Below are 17,217 nucleotides of genomic sequence, written 5' to 3'. Positions count from 1 at the left end.
ATATTTGTACTATTTATAATAACGGTTTTCTATTTGAATATATTTTAAAATGTAATTTATTGGTGTCATTTCAAAGCTGAATTTTAAGCATCATTACTCCAGTCATATGATCCTTCAGAAATCATTTGAATATTCTAAATTGCTGCTAAAAACATTTATTATTATTATTATTATTATGTTGAAAACAGCTTATTTTTTTTATTTTTTTTGTCTTTAAAAAACATTAAAAATCTTACTGTCCAAAAACTTTTGACTGGTAGTGTACAACAGAGACACAAACAAACAAATCAACAAACAGTCAAACGTGCAAACGAATGACTTAATCCATGCAGTAACCCTGAACTAAGAGTGTTGAAATATTAGCTGTATCAGATATTTTATTGTAAATCTGTTTGTTATCCGGACTTGTTAACCTCCCCTTTTATAAAAAATAAAGATTTTTCTATCTAAGTAACCATCTCAGTGCCTAGTAAGCACTCCATTGCTTATCAACACCCTACAGAAGAACAACCACAGAAAATCATGTTGTTATTAGTGTTATTATTATTATTTTATTTAAAAGTCCTACTGAAAGTAATTCGTGAGGGTGTTAATCAATAATTCCATGCATCAATTTCAGACATATTCATTATTTGTTAAAACCTATGCAAGTGAGATCACTCTGCTGGAATTATTATTAATTATTAAACTCATTGTTTTCATCATCTGAAACACAAAATTGTTGTGTTCCAAATCATGATGTTCCACCTTTTGAAAAGCAATGAGTAAAGTATGATTTTTTTTTTTATTTTAAAAACGTTATTTCACAGTTTAAATCACATTTTATTACATGAATACATCACAAAATAAGGTGTCCTACATTGCTCTAATTCAAAATCAGTTTATCTGTCAGTTAGACAGTTCTGATTTTTGATTTTGACATGAATACATACTGTTTTCTTAACTTCATTCTAAGTGGCACAGTGCTCTGTGATTTGTATTATTTGTTATTTGTAATTTTTATTATTTATTCACTTACTCCTGCTGTAGCAGGTACATAGCACAGCACGTAGCCAGGATTCAGCGTCATCACGTTCTTGCGTGGTGCGGCGCTACGCTGTATGTTTGTGCGGAATTCGCCTGCCTCATAAAGTGAAACCGAAAGCGATCACATCAGCTGAATAGACACCATTTCGGATGATTTAAAATCAACAATGTCTTCATATGTTACGGTAAGTTCGTTAAAACATTTCATAGCAGTGACATCAATAAGGATCTTTTGCGTCTAAACTGACCGTATGTCGAATTCGAACGCGTTAAAGAAGTTTGTTTCTCTCCTGATAGCGACGAGAAGAGCAGCGCGGTTAGGACGGTTCCCGACTCTAGGCCTGTGTAGTACTTCCAGCTCTCACTTATATTCTATGTCAGTCTCCCTAATCCTAATCAAACGCACTGAAAGTTCAACGCAGCAGCTGACTTGAGTTTTATATTAGACATTCGTTTTGACATTCGCGAAAATGACCGTTATATTCTCCCGTTTTTATCACATAGGCCTACTCAAGACAAACCAACCTGGAAATCAGTGATGGACGAAGTACACAAATCATGCTCTTCAGGAGAAGTACAAACATTCGTTTTAGGGTATAATATTATAGCCTTCCCTAAATATTTTATACCTTTTTATACTTGCTGGGTCCGACGTCATTATGAATTATTATGAATTGTCAAGTAGCCAGCGTTAGTCAATAAAGAAGATTAGTGGATATACATATATAACATATAGTATTTAAAAAATGAGATAAAACTAAATGTGTGGTGACAAACAATATAAAACAGACATCACGCAGGGCAAAATGTAGGCTGTAACATTGTAAGGAAAACACTGTATGAAAAATGTTTTATATTGTGCTTAGGCAGCAGGGAAGATGCATGGGCATCTGAATGGTATTTATTTTTAATTTTCATACAATGATAAACGTGGACATGTCAGCATTTAAGCATTTCATACAGTGGGGTTAAACAGCTCGCTCATTTACAGAAGATTTAGTTGACAAGCAGTTGACAGTCATGGTCTAAATATAATTTTCCTTAAAATAATCAATCATAAAATTCAGCATTAGTAACCTACTTTATGCGCCAATCTTACTTTATGTGGCCTTTATGTGCGCACACTCAAGCTCTGAGGGTTATCATTCTTGACTCATTTTTAGTCAGATCAATGGTTTTTAATCCTGGTCCTGGGGACCCACTGCTCTGCACATTTTTATGTTTCCTTATCTGTTTTTTAATAAGTATACGCACACGAGGTGCCGGTCAGAAAACACCAAAGTTTTGTATAGAAGACAACGTTTCCAAGGTATTGATACCTGGACAAAGGCTTGATGCCCAAACGTTGGTAAAATAAAGTATGTCATCTGCAAGTGAGTGTGCGGTTATATGTCTCCTTATCTGACAAACTCAATTCAGTACGGTTAAGTAAAATGTTGCAAGAAATTATAATGCAAACTACATCTTTATCAGTGTAAAATATTATAAAGGCCTATAATACTTAATCCTCATGAAATGAAACCACATCAGATAATAAAATAGAGTTGTTTCAAACACTGGATGTGAATGAGTCAGAGTAAAAACATTGTATATTTTATTTTGTTGGAAAACAGGGTTGTAAACGCTCTATATTATAAAAAATATATAAAATATATTGAGGTCATGTTTCTATTAGATGCATGTTAAAGGTGACAAAAGAACTTGCAAAGATGGATCGTGCAGCATTATGTGAACTGATCAGTGCACTCTGATCTCAGTACTGTACTTCACCAAATACATGCAGCAAACAGTTATTCAATTAGAACTTTTATTATATAGAAATCCCACTGAGCAATTTGAGTAGACTCAATTTAGGTTAAATCATGCTGCGCTAGTATGCTAGATTAACATCATTCATGAACAATCACACAACAAGCGCTCACTTTGTATAACCAAGCACTAAATAACCACATGTACATAAAACAATATAAATACTTATCATAGTGTAGGCTGATGTAGTGATAAAGATAGAATGCTGAAGGAGACTGCCAACCATATTTTTATTAGAAGGCCCGAAAAGTCTTTGATGAAAGTTTACGTGAGCATTCAGACATAACTTGAAGATGAAGGAACAACGAACGTGAGGAAGCGGGATTTTAAAAAGAACTTACAGTGTAAACTGGTGATTGAGACGCCACTAGAGTTGATGCGGCAGCGCGATGAGCAATTAAAATGATAGCTGACATGAACTTGACATGAAGGCCTGCTAGTGTTTTAAATTTTCTGTTTTTATTAGTTTTACAATAAAAAAAAAATTATAAAATAGCCTGAATTGTGAAAGGGGTGTCATTTACACAATCGATCACAGAAGGTTAATTTTAAGTTAAATGTCAGTAATTTTATGAAATACGGAAGCTCAGGGATAAAGTATCAGCAACATTTTCCCTGACTGAGTAGGAATGTCAGCGTCAATGACTGCAAAAATGAAACAGAGTCACTGGTTATATACTCCAGGTGTCAAGCGGTAATTAGCCAGACCTATTAATATGAATGAATGACATGGCATTAGAGTCTTTCTAACAGAACTTGCACTTAAAGCTTCATTTCTCTGTTTCCACATACAGACCTGAAATCAAGTTTTTTTTTTTGGAAGAAGAGAAACAGAAGAACAGCCTATAAAATGAGTGTGTATGAGGAAAGAGAGGAGGAGACTCCTGTTGACTCTCAGAGAGCAGCATCTCCAACATTCAGCTGTGTGTCTATGAAGAGCAACAGATCCATGTTGGAGCCCCCTTATCTCAAAGATGTTGATGCTCAGAGAACAGCATCTCCAGGATTCAGATGTTTGTCTATGAAAAGCAACATCTCCATGTTGGAGCCCCCTTATCTCAGAGATGTTGACGCTCAGAGAACAGCATCCCCAGGATTCAGCTGTGTGTCTATGAAGAACAACATCTCCATGTTGGAGCCCCCTTATCTCAGAGATGTTGACGCTCAGAGAACAGCATCCCCAGGATTCAGCTGTTTATCTATGAAAAGCAACATCTCCATGTTGGAGCCCCCTTATCTCAGAGATGTTGACGCTCAGAGAACAGCATCCCCAGAATTCAGCTGTGTGTCTATGAAGAGCAACATCTCCATGTTGGAGCCCCCTTATCTCAGAGATGTTGACGCTCAGAGAACAGCATCTCCAGGATTCAGCTGTGTGTCTATGAAGAGCAACATCTCCATGTTGGAGCCCCCTTATCTCAGAGATGTTGACGCTCAGAGAACAGCATCTCCAGGATTCAGCTGTGCGTCTATGAAGAGCAACATCTCCATGTTGGAGCCCCCTTATCTCAGTGATGGACCAGCTGTTATTTTTGACCCTTTGTAAGTATCATGACAATGGATGTGAATTTTTTAAAACATAATGCCCCATTCACTGAGGTCCTTTTTGTCGAATGTTTAAACAATATTATAAAACTGATAGTTCCGGTCCTTGATTCTGATTGGTTAAGCCGCATTCTAAGCTGTTGTAAATTACAGACATACACCTTTGTTTACTTCTGTGTGTTGCTTGGCAACCACTTTGTTGCAACCACAACTGTTACTGAGGAACAACATTGTTTGGTGGAAGAATAATATTTTTATTAATATCATTACACTTTATTTGCTCTTTTTTTATTTTGTTAAACCATACTACGTATATGGAATAATCATTTTATAAAAGAAATAAGCCCTCTGAAGCTGTGGTTTACAGTGAACTTATAACATCTAAAGGGCGTTATTAGGCATGACGCTAAGCGGCTTCTTGGGGCGTATTGCTTTAATAAACATTCCTCATTAGAGGAGTTCACTTGCATGATTACTGAAATGAAAATCACGCTAAGAAACGTACTTAAAGGAAAAGTTCACTTCCAGAACAAAAATTTACAGATAATTTCACCTCCTTGTCATCCAAGATGTTCATGTCTTTCTTTCTTCAGTCGTAAAGAAATTATGTTTCTTAAGGAAAACATTTCAGGATTTTTCTCCATATAGTGGATTTCAATGGTGCCTGCAAGTTTGAACTTAAGAAGGGTCTTATAGCACCATTGAAGTCCTCTATATGGAGAACATTCCTGAAATGTTTTCCTCAAGAAACATAATTTCTTTACGACTGAAAAAAGAAAGACATGAACATCTTGGATGACAAGGGGTGAGTAAATTATCTGTACATTTTAGTTCTGGAAGTGGACTTCTCCTTTAAGCTCAGTGGCACAGCAAGTCAGCTCTGGGCCCATATGCAAAAGCATTTGTACACGCCCCTCCAAATGTTATAGGTTAATGTGGCCTCCAACGCTGCTTATTGTTGTCTTTTCTGCAGGTAACAGTCGACAGTATAAATGCTTGGAAATAATATTTAACATTTTCAAGTCTGTTCGTTATTTGTAGCAAGCCAGCCACCAAATAGTCACAATAAATGTGTTTCGTTACTTTTAATATAACACAAATCGTCCAGAATGTCCTTTGTGTTTTCTCAGTGGAAAGAATGGCTAGTTTCGATAGTCTTTCGATAAGAGAGAATTAAAATGAAAGAAAGAGAATTAAAATGTTGCAGGTGTCGGTGAAGCTATGAATGTGATACAGTTGTGATACAGTCTTTTCAACTAGCTAGCTACCAACCTCATACAAGTTTTTTTTTTTTTTTAACCCTTTAATGCATACAATCACACTGGTGTGATCACATGTAATTAATATGTTTGTGAATATTTTGAATAAAAAGAAAAAGGAAATAAAAGCAAAAGTGTAACAAACCAGATAGCTATCAGATCAGTAAAAACACATGAAGTAAACAAGCCCTTTATTGCATCATTCATTATAATAATCAGTTTTTTTTTTTTTAAAAAAGTGCTATAATGTGAAATTTTCTGTATCTGCCCTCTGACATCACTATATACCAAAATGAACCTTTTCAACAAAAAAGTACAATAAATATACAATAAATAATACAAGTATGCAATAAATATACAAAATATACAATAAAATATAAATACTGTAATATTATTACATTTAACAACAGAGCCCAAACTATTATATTCAGTTGCCATTTATTTTTAGATACTTTCAGATAAAGATAAAGTAACAACGAGTCTATAGACACGGAGTGGCTTTCCTGAGTGGAATAGCTTTATATGACATGTTGTTTCACAAGCTGTTTTATTAACGTCTTTCTGCAGATTACATTATGCATGATACGTTTCAGTAAGTTGAACCTTGCAACATGCCTTTTGATGTTCACTGATGTTTATTTTGTGCTATAACTAGTAGTACATCAGGAGAGATGATCAATTCAGGTGTGATGCGTGTTTCTGCTTGAACAGATATGTGGCTATAAAAATCTCCAAATTGCAAATATTGTTTAGAATTTAAAAGCTGAAACCTTGTTCATATCAAAAAAACAAAATACATAGCTTATCGTTATTATTGGATGGGATGCATTTTTCTCTTTTTGATCTCTTTATGTGTTTTAGTACCATTAGCGGGAAGAGAAAGAGAGCAGCTTCTCCACTGCAGCCCCCTGATCTCAATGATGGATCAGAGCCCTTTGATCCTGTGTGAGTATATTCATGTAGTTTAAGACATTCAACACAAATACACAAACTGTACACAAAAATAACAAGTGAGAAATGGACATTTTTATTTTAATTCTATTTTAGACAAAAAAATAAAATAAAATAAAAAATTATCAGCAATTATAACACAAAAATAAAAATCATGATATAAAGAAAGAAAACTGAAAAGAAAAAAAACAGTAGGCTTAACATAATATGAATATAATATGAATACACATATGAATGTAGGCGCACTAGCCCACAAGGGTATCCGCACCGACGGACACTTCTTTCTAAATGTGGTTGTGGTATGATTTTGAGTAAGATCATTTAATATTAGAGACATTTAAATATTTTCTCTGTTTTGATAAATGTCCTTTCTGTTTGTTTCTGTCTGTTCTGCTTATTATCTTTTCAGTAGTGAGAGAGCTGACCAGATCAGATACGTGTCCTTTCAGACCTTCACATCCCCTTACTATCAGAACAACTTCAGTCATCATGACACAGAAGCAGATCTGCAGCTCGATTCTCACCAACCAGTGCATGATGATCTGCAGAGAGTCAAAGACCAGCACAAAACCAGCATGAAGAACAAGTATGAGAGCTTGTTTGAAGGAATCAAACTACAAGAGAATCAAACCCTCCTGAACAGGATTTACACACAGCTGTACATCATAGAGGGAGAGAGTGAAGGAGTGAATGAAGAACATGAGGTGCTGCAGATGGAGAAAAGTTACAGGACACTCCAAGACACTCCAATCAACTGCAATGACATCTTTAATCCTTTACCTGAACCAGGATATGATGAGATGAGAAGAGCGACGAAAGACAAATTAAAGACTGCTCTTACTAAAGGCATCGCTGGAATTGGAAAAACCGTCTCTGTGCAGAAGTTCATTCTGGACTGGGCAGAGGGAAAAGCCAATCAGGATGTAGATTTCATGTTTGTGCTTACATTTCGAGAGCTGAACTTGATTAAAGATTATCAATACAGTCTGCACAGACTTCTGCTTGACTTTCATCCTGAACTTCAAGATCTGGACTCAAAGGTTTATGATGAATGTAAAGTTGTGTTCATCTTTGACGGTCTGGATGAAAGCAGAATTAAACTGACATTTTCAGACATTCAGAAAGTTTCTGATGTGACTGAGATTTCATCAGTGGGTGTGTTGATGTCAAACCTCATGAAAGGAGATCTGCTTCCCTCTGCTCTCATCTGGATCACCACCAGACCAGCAGCAGCCAATCAGATCCCCTCTAAATACATCAACCGTGTGACAGAAATTCAGGGATTCAATGACCCTCAGAAGGAGGAATATTTCAGGAAGAGAATCAGTGATGAGAATCAAGCCAACAGAATCATCTCACACATCAGAAGAGCAAGAAGCCTCCACATCATGTGTCACATACCCGTCTTCTGCTGGATCTCAGCCACTGTGCTTCAAAACATACTGAAACAAGATCTTGGTGCAGAAATTCCTCAAACTCTGACTGAAATGTACATCTACTTCCTCCTCATTCAAACAAATATGAGGAATCAGAAATATGAAGAGAGAGATCCAGAGAAACTCCTGCAGTCCAACAGAGAAGTGATTGTGAAACTTGCTGAACTGGCTTTCAATCAGCTGATGAAGGGGAATGTGATGTTTTATGAGGAGGACCTGAGAGAGAGTGGCATAGATGTCACTGACGCCTCAGTGTATTCTGGGATTTGCACTGAGATCTTTAGAGAAGAATCTGTGATTTATCACAGGAAGGTTTACAGCTTTGTACATCTGAGCTTTCAGGAGTTTTTTGCAGCACTGTATGTGTTTTACTGCTATTTACACAAGAGCAGTGAGATTCTGAAAATGTTCCTGACAGGAAAGTCCAAAAATCAGTGTGAGACTGTTACTCTGGATGTGTTTCTAAAGGAAGCAATGAATAAAGCCTTGAACAGTGAAAATGGACACCTGGATCTGTTCCTTCGATTCCTTCATGGCATCTCACTGGAGTCCAATCAGAGACTGTTACAGAATGTACTGATACACACAGAGAACAACCCAGAGAGCATCAAAAAAATTATTCAAAACCTCAAACGAGGTCAAAAAAATGATGTCAGTCCTGAAAGATGGATGAATCTGTCACACTGCTTGATTGAGATGAAGGATAATTCTATTGTTCAAGAAGTGCAGGTGCTTTTAAAGTCTAAAGCAAAAAGTAAAAGTCTTTCTCTTGCACAATGCTCAACTTTGGCAAACATGTTCCTGATGTCAGAGGAGGTGCTGGATGAGTTAGACCTTAATAAGTACAACATCAAATCAAAAGATGGCAGAAGGAGACTGGTACCTGCTGTGAGGAACTGCAGAAAAGCTGTGTGAGTATGAAAATCAATAATAATCTAAAATAATATTGTAATATGAACATAGTTTGAAAGTTGTTGTGATGTAGGTTTGATGAGTATGTTCTGGGTGTGTGTTTATAAGTGTGTGTGTGTGTGTGTGTGTGTATATATATATATATATGAAGAGGTCAGATGCAAAACCTCTAAGTGCCGTTTGAAATTTTCTTCTAAAATGAGCATTTTTATTAGGTTCAGTAATTTCACTTTAATGGCAATGAATAAGTTCTTTTCATTGCCATTAAAGTGAAATAACTAAACATTAATTTAAGAGCCTGAAAAAAATGCTAAATTGGAAGAACATTTCAGATGGCACTTAGAGTCTTTTGCATCTGAACTCTTCATATATTAATGTGGATATTAAGAGACAAGTAAAGTATGAAGCTTTAATTACAAAAGCAATTGATTAGCAGCCAAATGTTACATTGTAACCATGGAAACATTTGAATTCATGCAGAATGAAAGAGGTGTGTGAGGCCATAAATTAAAATTAGGCCATACTTGGATTTGTGTTCTGTTTTGTGGGCTGGTGACTCAAGTTTCTACAAATTTAACAATATTCCATGAATTATTCCTCTGGAACTACTTGTTTATTTTCCCATATCCTCACTTTCTCATCCCATGTTTTTGCAGGGGATTATTTTCATGAGCTCTTTCATTTTAGTTAAATTGTGCCCATGTTGTATTAATTCAGTTCTTCAGCTTAATTTAGTTAAATCTTGGCCACATCAAACATAAACATCTTGCGTCATGTGGAATATATAATTCACTTTTCTGAGTAATTACGAATAGGGGTGTAAGAAAATATTGATACACATGAGTATCGCAATATTTTGTTTGGCGATAATGTATTGATTCTTAAAAATGGAATATTGATATTTTAAAAAAAAAAATCATACAAGATACATGGCAGATACTTCACTTTGAGTTTATATCCCGACCACTACATGGCAGTCTTCTTATCTCTGAACTTAAACAGTGACAGGAAATATTAGCATAAAGGCACGCCACTAATGTTATCGTTAATATAGTTCGCTGCTAGTAATGGAGGATGAAAGAATAGTTTTTGCTCCCGCCTTGGTGTACAAAGTTGAAGCATGGCATCATTTCGGCTTTTGTAGTACCGTCCGCCCTGGGAGCACTGTGCGGAGGGGTGGTGGCTGCACGGCGGTTTCACTGCTTGCCGTGTCCTGTGTGAAAGGGTCTTTGCGGTGGGTGGTGTGGGAGCTTTCTCTCGCTTTCGCCGCTTTCTCTCGTGGTGGGGGTGTTTTGTGCAGTTGTTGATTCCACGCGGAACATAAATACAAACTGAAATCTTGTGAAATCCAAAACTTGTGAAATTCTCAGAACAAAAAGGTTCTAAGAATATTCAATACACGTATTTATTGTATTGATTTACAGTTAGGATTCCTGCAAGCACTTTATTTCTCATTGATATTAAGCAGATGTAATTAAGTTTTAATAACTAAAGAATCCTGCAGGCATTTTATTTTCCCCCTTTACTCGTACTGTACAAAAAGTAAGAATGTTACTATTGCAACTTTTTGAACTGAGCTTTTTTGCTAAGGTTTGCATATGGTGGTGTGTACAGCTTTCCTTAAAGTATATCCTATTCTTAAAATAAGAAATATCCCAATATATCACCTTATTTACAGTATCACAGTGTATCGCAACATATCGTAACGCAACCCCTGTATCGTGATCGTATCGTATCGCCAGATTCTTGGCAATACACAGCCCTAAGTACGAAGAGTAGTTTTTTTTTGGAATACTTGAAGAAAACATGAAGATAACATTTACTTGTCCATCTCTCGATTATGATTGATTTACAATGAATTGCATATTTGATCCATAAAAGACCTGATGTATAAATATGATCCTCAACAATATATACGTACAACAATGTATATTTCATACACAGACACACAAATACACACACAGGATTTAATCGCTTATATATGCAATTAATTGTGAAAAAATGCTAATTGAAAGATGGACAAATTTGAAATTTACATTAACGTGAATAAATGTAAAAATAAATAATGATTGTTATTGTATAATGTAATAATAATGTAGAGTGTTGTCAAGATACCAAAATTTTGACTTCAATACAATACCTGACTAAAGTATCTCAATACTACTACTAAACCAATACTAAGACAAAAACAAAACAACAGGAAAAGTGCTTGAAAAAGAGTATAAGGGCATGAGCTAGGGTTGGGAAATATGAACACAATCATGATTGGAGTAATTTTTTTTTTTTTTTTTTTACAACAACAATTTATATCATGACAGTTGTTTTCATTTTATTTGTTATAATAAGCAAGTAACAAAAGAAAAACAAATAACAGATGAAATAAAGCGTGTTTGTAGGTACTATGAAACTGTAGCATTCAAGTAAGACATAATACAGAAATTGAATCAAGTAATCAAAATGTAAAAGTAATGCACTCATAGTATTCGCTGTATGAATTAAACATTCATACATTGACCCTTATCAAAGCAACTAAGGTTAGTCATTTTTGATTTTCTTTTTCTTTTGTTGTTTGATTAACATAATAGGTACAGACAGTAGGAGGAATATTCATCTGTCACTAAGAGCTGCACAGATGCAATTTATTGATAGGCCTACACATGCATTTTCTTTCTTAGTTATTTACTTTCACTTCAGTCATAAGCCAAAATGGGCATTATAATTGTATGTGTATTTGGCTGTTATTATATAAACTGCTTTTATTAAAACGTTGTCAATCTTAAAGTACAGGTGCTAGTAAAATTTTAAAAATGTTTTTAAAAACGGGGTATCACAATGCCTTTTTAGTACTGGTATATTGTGCAACACTATAATGAATAAATTAATTTTTAACATAAAAAAAAGCATAAATAATCAAGTAAATGCTAGTTGCTTCAGTTCAGTTAATGTTAATCTTACATTTACTTTATAAAAATCATTTATGAGCAAAAAAAGACTTCATAAGTTTAAAATATCAATCAGAGCGCATAAGGCATGACATTGATTGTGTACAACAGATTCGTCAGCAAAGGTTTGGTCATTGATAATTTATAGTCCCTAGAATTTTGCATATTAAATATGAGACAGTAAGATAATATATTCATAAATTGTCATTATGCTTATTGTTAAACTGAATCTTACAAAGAATGTTTTGTTTAAGTTATGAGAGAATAAATGTTTTTAGAAATTTAGCTAAAACGTAATACATATTAGTGATAATGACCAGAGAGTGAATGGCCAACCAGCATGATCTTTTCAGGTGTAGCTCTTTAATCAAGCAAAACATCATCACACCTTCATGCCTTTTAACCACAGTTCTCCTTTTTTTTCAGATTAACAGGGTGTAATCTCACTGATCAGCACTGTGAAATTGTGGCTTCAGCTCTGCAATTATCAAATTCCCCACTGAGAGAGCTGGACCTGAGTAACAATGACCTAAAGGATTCAGGAGTAAAGCTACTCTGTGTTGGACTGAAGAGCCCAAACTGTCAACTCAACATACTGAGGTTTGGCTTTCACATTGATTTGTCCAGTGTGTTAACCCTCTGAGGTTGGCAAATGTGCTGATCCGTACAGTTGCATTTTTTCATGATAATAGCAGAAAAACTTAAAAAACTCATCATTTTTGGTTGTAGAGGTATATGTAAAATTATCTCCTTGAATTTCTGTTTTTATATGCACCAGTTCAAATTGAAAACAAGTATTCACACTCTCCTGTGTATGTGGCTGTGTAGCCGCAGAAAAAATTACACTTCTAAGTGTTTATAAGTGCTCACACTACAGTGTTTAAATAAACTTTAAAATAACTTTAAAACTTGATATGTAATTGGACATGATCAAGACATTTCAACTCATTTAAGACTGTGCTTGCTAGGATACTTAGATATTGCATATCTTTTCATTACATTAACATTTGGGCTGTTTTTGTAGATTATCTGGCTGTATGGTGACAGCAGAAGGTTGTGCTGCTCTGGCATCAGCTCTGAGTTCAAACCCCTCACACCTGAGAGAGCTTGATCTGAGCTACAATCACCCAGGAGAATCAGGAGTGAAGATGCTATCTGATACACTTAAACATCTGGACAAACTCAAGTAAGTTGAGCAGAAACAATCATCCTCTCGTCTTTGATTTTTAGAGCATAAAGCAATAAGCAATAATAATAACAAAAAATAACAGCTAAGTGGTGTTGTTAGGCATGATGTGGAACGGTGTGCCTAAAACCCCCTTAGCTGTTATAATCATTATAATCATCATATTATCAGCCTAAACCACAGCTTCATGGGGCTTGTCACTATTATAAAACGGTTATTCCATATAAAATAAAAAGAAAAGAGGAGTTTCCGATTTTATACAGGTGTGCTTTATTTGTGTGGTGCCAGACGCAAGTATGTTGCTCCAGCATCTTCTCTCGCTGTAGTTTGGGTGCCAGTTGTTGAGATAGGAATTAGATGGCGGTATGTGAATATATGTATATGTGAGAGACAGTAGCAGGAGACAAAGACTAAAATATGCTGTGAAGTTGGAGCGACCAGCTGGCAGAGGATTCCGCTTGGGCTTAAAGCCTATGTTTGCAAATAGACAATGACATGTCCAAAAAGAATGATTAATTCTCAGAATTTTATCCATTTGGTCTAGGTGCTCATAAGGCATATGCCTTAAATACGAGACAAAATGCGTTCTGTATGGCTTTCATATGGAAACTTCTTGGACGATATGCCCAGAATTTATCACATTCTATTTCTTAATTTTGATCAATATGATATAATTCTGATATCGATAGAACAATATTTTAAAAAGCCTCAGAAAAACTGCCAAGCTGTAACTGTTAGCTTAGCTGTATATCTTCCAAGTTCATGCTTAGCTCACTCAATAAATCAAATTTCACAACAAAATCTGACATTTTGAAACAGTTTCTTTGGCTCAGTAATACGGATAGTGGAACGGTTGACAGAATATGTGTGGATTACCCTGCTTATACTATAAATTGTGTGCGTATGTGTGTGCACCACCCCTTGTCTAAATTGAAATTTTATGTATTTTAATTGCATTTTTTCCATTTTTTCCATTCATTTGGATTAGATAGGTTTAACATAACAACATAATTTTAATGTGATTCATATGCGTCAATCCAGAGGTGGGACCAAGTCATTGTTTTGCAAGTCACAAGTAAGTCTCGAGACTTTGCATTCAAGTCTCGAGTCAAGTCCTGAGTCAAGACAGACAAGTCCAAGTCGAGTTGCAAGTCCTTCGCTTTAAGCATCAAGTTGTAAACAAGTCACGTTTGCCCAAATTAGTATCTCTGTATTAATTACTACAGTAAATTTAATGTATATAATGGTCTATATTAAGTATTAATTATAAAGATATAATAGTGGTGTTTCATTTAGGAATGAATCATTGTTTGTGAAAAAATATGAATGAATAATTTATTTTAAGTCCCCTCTTTTATTTGTTAATGATTCAGTGATTTTAATGAATCAATTGAGTCAATTATTTAACAACTTGCTAATACATAGTACAGATGCTCATTTATTGCCACCTACTGACGTAACATTAGGTCTACAGAAAAAGACATAGCTTTATTGACATGATTGACGGGTATCATTTATAATATTTACAAAATAATATATAAGAATAGTTATAATCAGTGGTGTAGTGGAGGGTATACGCAAGTAGAGTATATGACGTATACCCACTTCTTTATCAGTAGGCTTTGCATAGACCTATACCCACTTAAAACCCGTCTGATGCTCATCATTCAGTAGTGTCCTGCATTAGTCAAAATCATGACAGTCCACCACATCCTGTGAATAAATGCAAATATTCACTAAAAACACCCAGTAAGGACAGTGATGATGCGGCCAGGACTGTGGCGCTGGCTTGCTTTGAAATATGTTTGATGATTGCGCCTGATGTGGCTTCGGCTGTGCCCGCTCAGTCTCCGCACCACAGATGCTGCCTGTTCATACCCGAGATGGGCGTCATGGCGTCGCATGGGCCATTTTTAGGGGGGGCCACAGCCCTAGTAAAATTTTGCGATTAGCTCCATAAACTGTACACAAATTTGCATCAGTTCCGTTTAATTTTCATTTGAAAATTGCGGCAGACTTCGATCAGCTCCTCCCTGTTTTTCAACGTGTTCTTCAATCCGCAGACTGTGGTGGCACAGAGTGAGAAACAGAGGTGTGTGTTTATCAATAGATTGTTATAATATCTGCATCTGTGCAGTTTTAATGGGAGAGCAATCGATTCCCTCATTTATGGTTTTCGCTGCGTTTACCCTCATCACACTACAGCTGTTTCCTCGAGTGAAAATTAAGCACATATAAATGCATGCTTTATAAAATGATCATGTTGCCATTTGAATTTGAAAATGTAACTTTCAATATAATACATATTCCAGTGCATGTGGCAAAGAGGTTTGCATACTTGAGCTAAGGAAAGAGAGTTGTAGAAATGCAGACAGAAAAATTTAGCAAAACAGTTGTCTGTGTGAGATCAGTAAGACCTGTAGGCTTATTCAGTACTCAAATGTTATACCTGTCTATACAGTAGAGTGGAATACTGCAATAGGTGTAGTGTACCACCCCTATTATTCAAACATTTTTTTATTTTATTTATATATTTATTATTATTATTTTATTATTATATCCTCATTGGGGGATGGCCCTCTAAAATGAAAATCCTGGAATCGCCCCTGCGCGAAACTATGTCGCACAGCACGCAGAGTGGTAAAAATAATAATTATTATTGATTATTGATTTGAATCAGTACATTATAATGAAAACAATACTTTTCAAGTAAAAAGAGGCAGTTTTTTATGATCAGAAATTTCTGAAACCGGTGAACCCCTGTAAACTTTTCATTCCAAGGATCCAGTAAACTAATGCATTTATTAGTTCTATGTTATTTTATGTTCTTATATAGGCTATTTCTTCAACAACTATTCATAATAACATATTATTCAAATTTCATGCTGTCACGGAGATGATTAATCGCAATATCAGTTATAATCTATTTTAGTCTTTGTTATTCTTAATTCAAAATAAAAATGTATTATTGTAATAATTTTAAGGGATGAGTTAATATCTTGAGTTGACAAGTTAAAAGTCTGTGGCCCACAAGTAGCCAAACCGAACATGTCTGGCACCACACCGTTCATGGTTTAAGAAATGAGGCATGCAAAATTATTAACGGTAAAGCTGTAGCTGTTCAGATAAACAAATATATGTAAGTAAATGTATTTTGTGTTTTAAACAAGTTCATAATGATCACAGTTGATGGCTTGGTTTAGGAGCTATATGTGTGATGTAGTAACCTGTCGGATATACAACATGCTTTCATCTATTTCTTCTGAAAGACATAAAAGTGAGTGGCTGGTAAACAGGAAGAATAGAGTGAACTTTATATGTAGGCTACATACAAGCTTTCAACATGAAAAAAAAAGGAAAGGTTTAGCCTATTATTAGGTTACTGCTGTTTCAATATGCTGTACATCAGTGTTTATTCTTCATCCTCTTATTATTATTATAAGTGGTTTATAGTGATTATGTGCATTTTAAATGTCTAAAACATTAAATATCCTAAATATTATGTGGATGAAAACACTAAGAATCGCTCACTTATAGTGTCTTTGGCTCAGTCCCAAAAGCTGTGCTAATCATACCAGTGTTATCATACGCTTCAGTAATCAGCCTACTGGTAATAATCATTTTAAATTTTTATTATTAAATATAAGGCAAGCCATAAAGCAGGGGTGCCCAACCCTGTTCCTGGAGATCGACTTTCCTGCAGAGTTTAGTTCCAACCCTAATCAAACACACCTGTCTGTAATTATCAAGTGCTCCTTAAGATCCTAATTAGCTGGTTCAGGTGTGTTTGGTCAGGGTTAAAGCTGAACTCTGCAGGAAAGTCTATCTCCAGGACCAGGGTTGAGCACCCCTGCCATAAAGACTTCCGAGTCACAGGGCTCAAGTCCAAGTCAAGTCTCAAGTCATTGTTGTCTAAGTCGGGTCGCAAGTCTTCCTTAATTATGTCAAGTCAAGTCGCAAGTCCTCAAATTTGCGACTCGAGTCGAGTCTCGAGTCATGTGACTTGAGTCCACATCTCTGCATCAATCATACATAAATGAACCAGCTAAAATTTTTGTAATAGTTCACAGCAGAGTCCCCAGTGTTAAATAAACACTGATTAGTGATCATGTGTTTCCACACTACAGAGTGTTAAAGTAGCATTGAAGCAG

At 35.4% G+C, this 17,217-nt stretch overlaps 1 protein-coding gene across 1 annotated transcript; it reads left to right on the top strand.

The window, feature by feature from the left end:
• Positions 1-1,096: 1,096 nt before the first annotated feature.
• On the top strand, positions 1,097-17,211 carry LOC127161477 (NACHT, LRR and PYD domains-containing protein 12-like). Its single transcript, XM_051104218.1, has 6 exons — positions 1,097-1,211; positions 3,630-4,377; positions 6,501-6,584; positions 7,000-8,937; positions 12,307-12,480; positions 12,905-17,211. Exons 2-6 carry the CDS (start codon positions 3,686-3,688, stop codon positions 13,068-13,070), a joined length of 3,054 nt encoding a protein of 1,017 aa, XP_050960175.1. The 5' UTR covers positions 1,097-1,211; positions 3,630-3,685; the 3' UTR covers positions 13,071-17,211.
• The last annotated feature ends 6 nt before the right edge of the window (positions 17,212-17,217 follow it).

This window comes from Labeo rohita, unplaced genomic scaffold (assembly GCF_022985175.1).
Source record: "Labeo rohita strain BAU-BD-2019 unplaced genomic scaffold, IGBB_LRoh.1.0 scaffold_659, whole genome shotgun sequence".
Classification (NCBI taxonomy): domain Eukaryota; kingdom Metazoa; phylum Chordata; class Actinopteri; order Cypriniformes; family Cyprinidae; genus Labeo; species Labeo rohita.
Note: the sequence above shows the minus strand (reverse complement) of the source record. Positions and strands in the feature narration are given on the sequence as shown.

Coding starts and splice junctions, on each gene's coding strand:
- LOC127161477 (XM_051104218.1), top strand. CDS start 3,686: ATGAGTGTGTATGAGGAAAGAGAGGAGGAGACTCCTGTTGACTCTCAG. Junction 4,378..6,500: donor GCTGTTATTTTTGACCCTTT/GTAAGTATCATG, acceptor TATGTGTTTTAG/TACCATTAGCGGGAAGAGAA. Junction 12,481..12,904: donor TGTCAACTCAACATACTGAG/GTTTGGCTTTCA, acceptor CTGTTTTTGTAG/ATTATCTGGCTGTATGGTGA.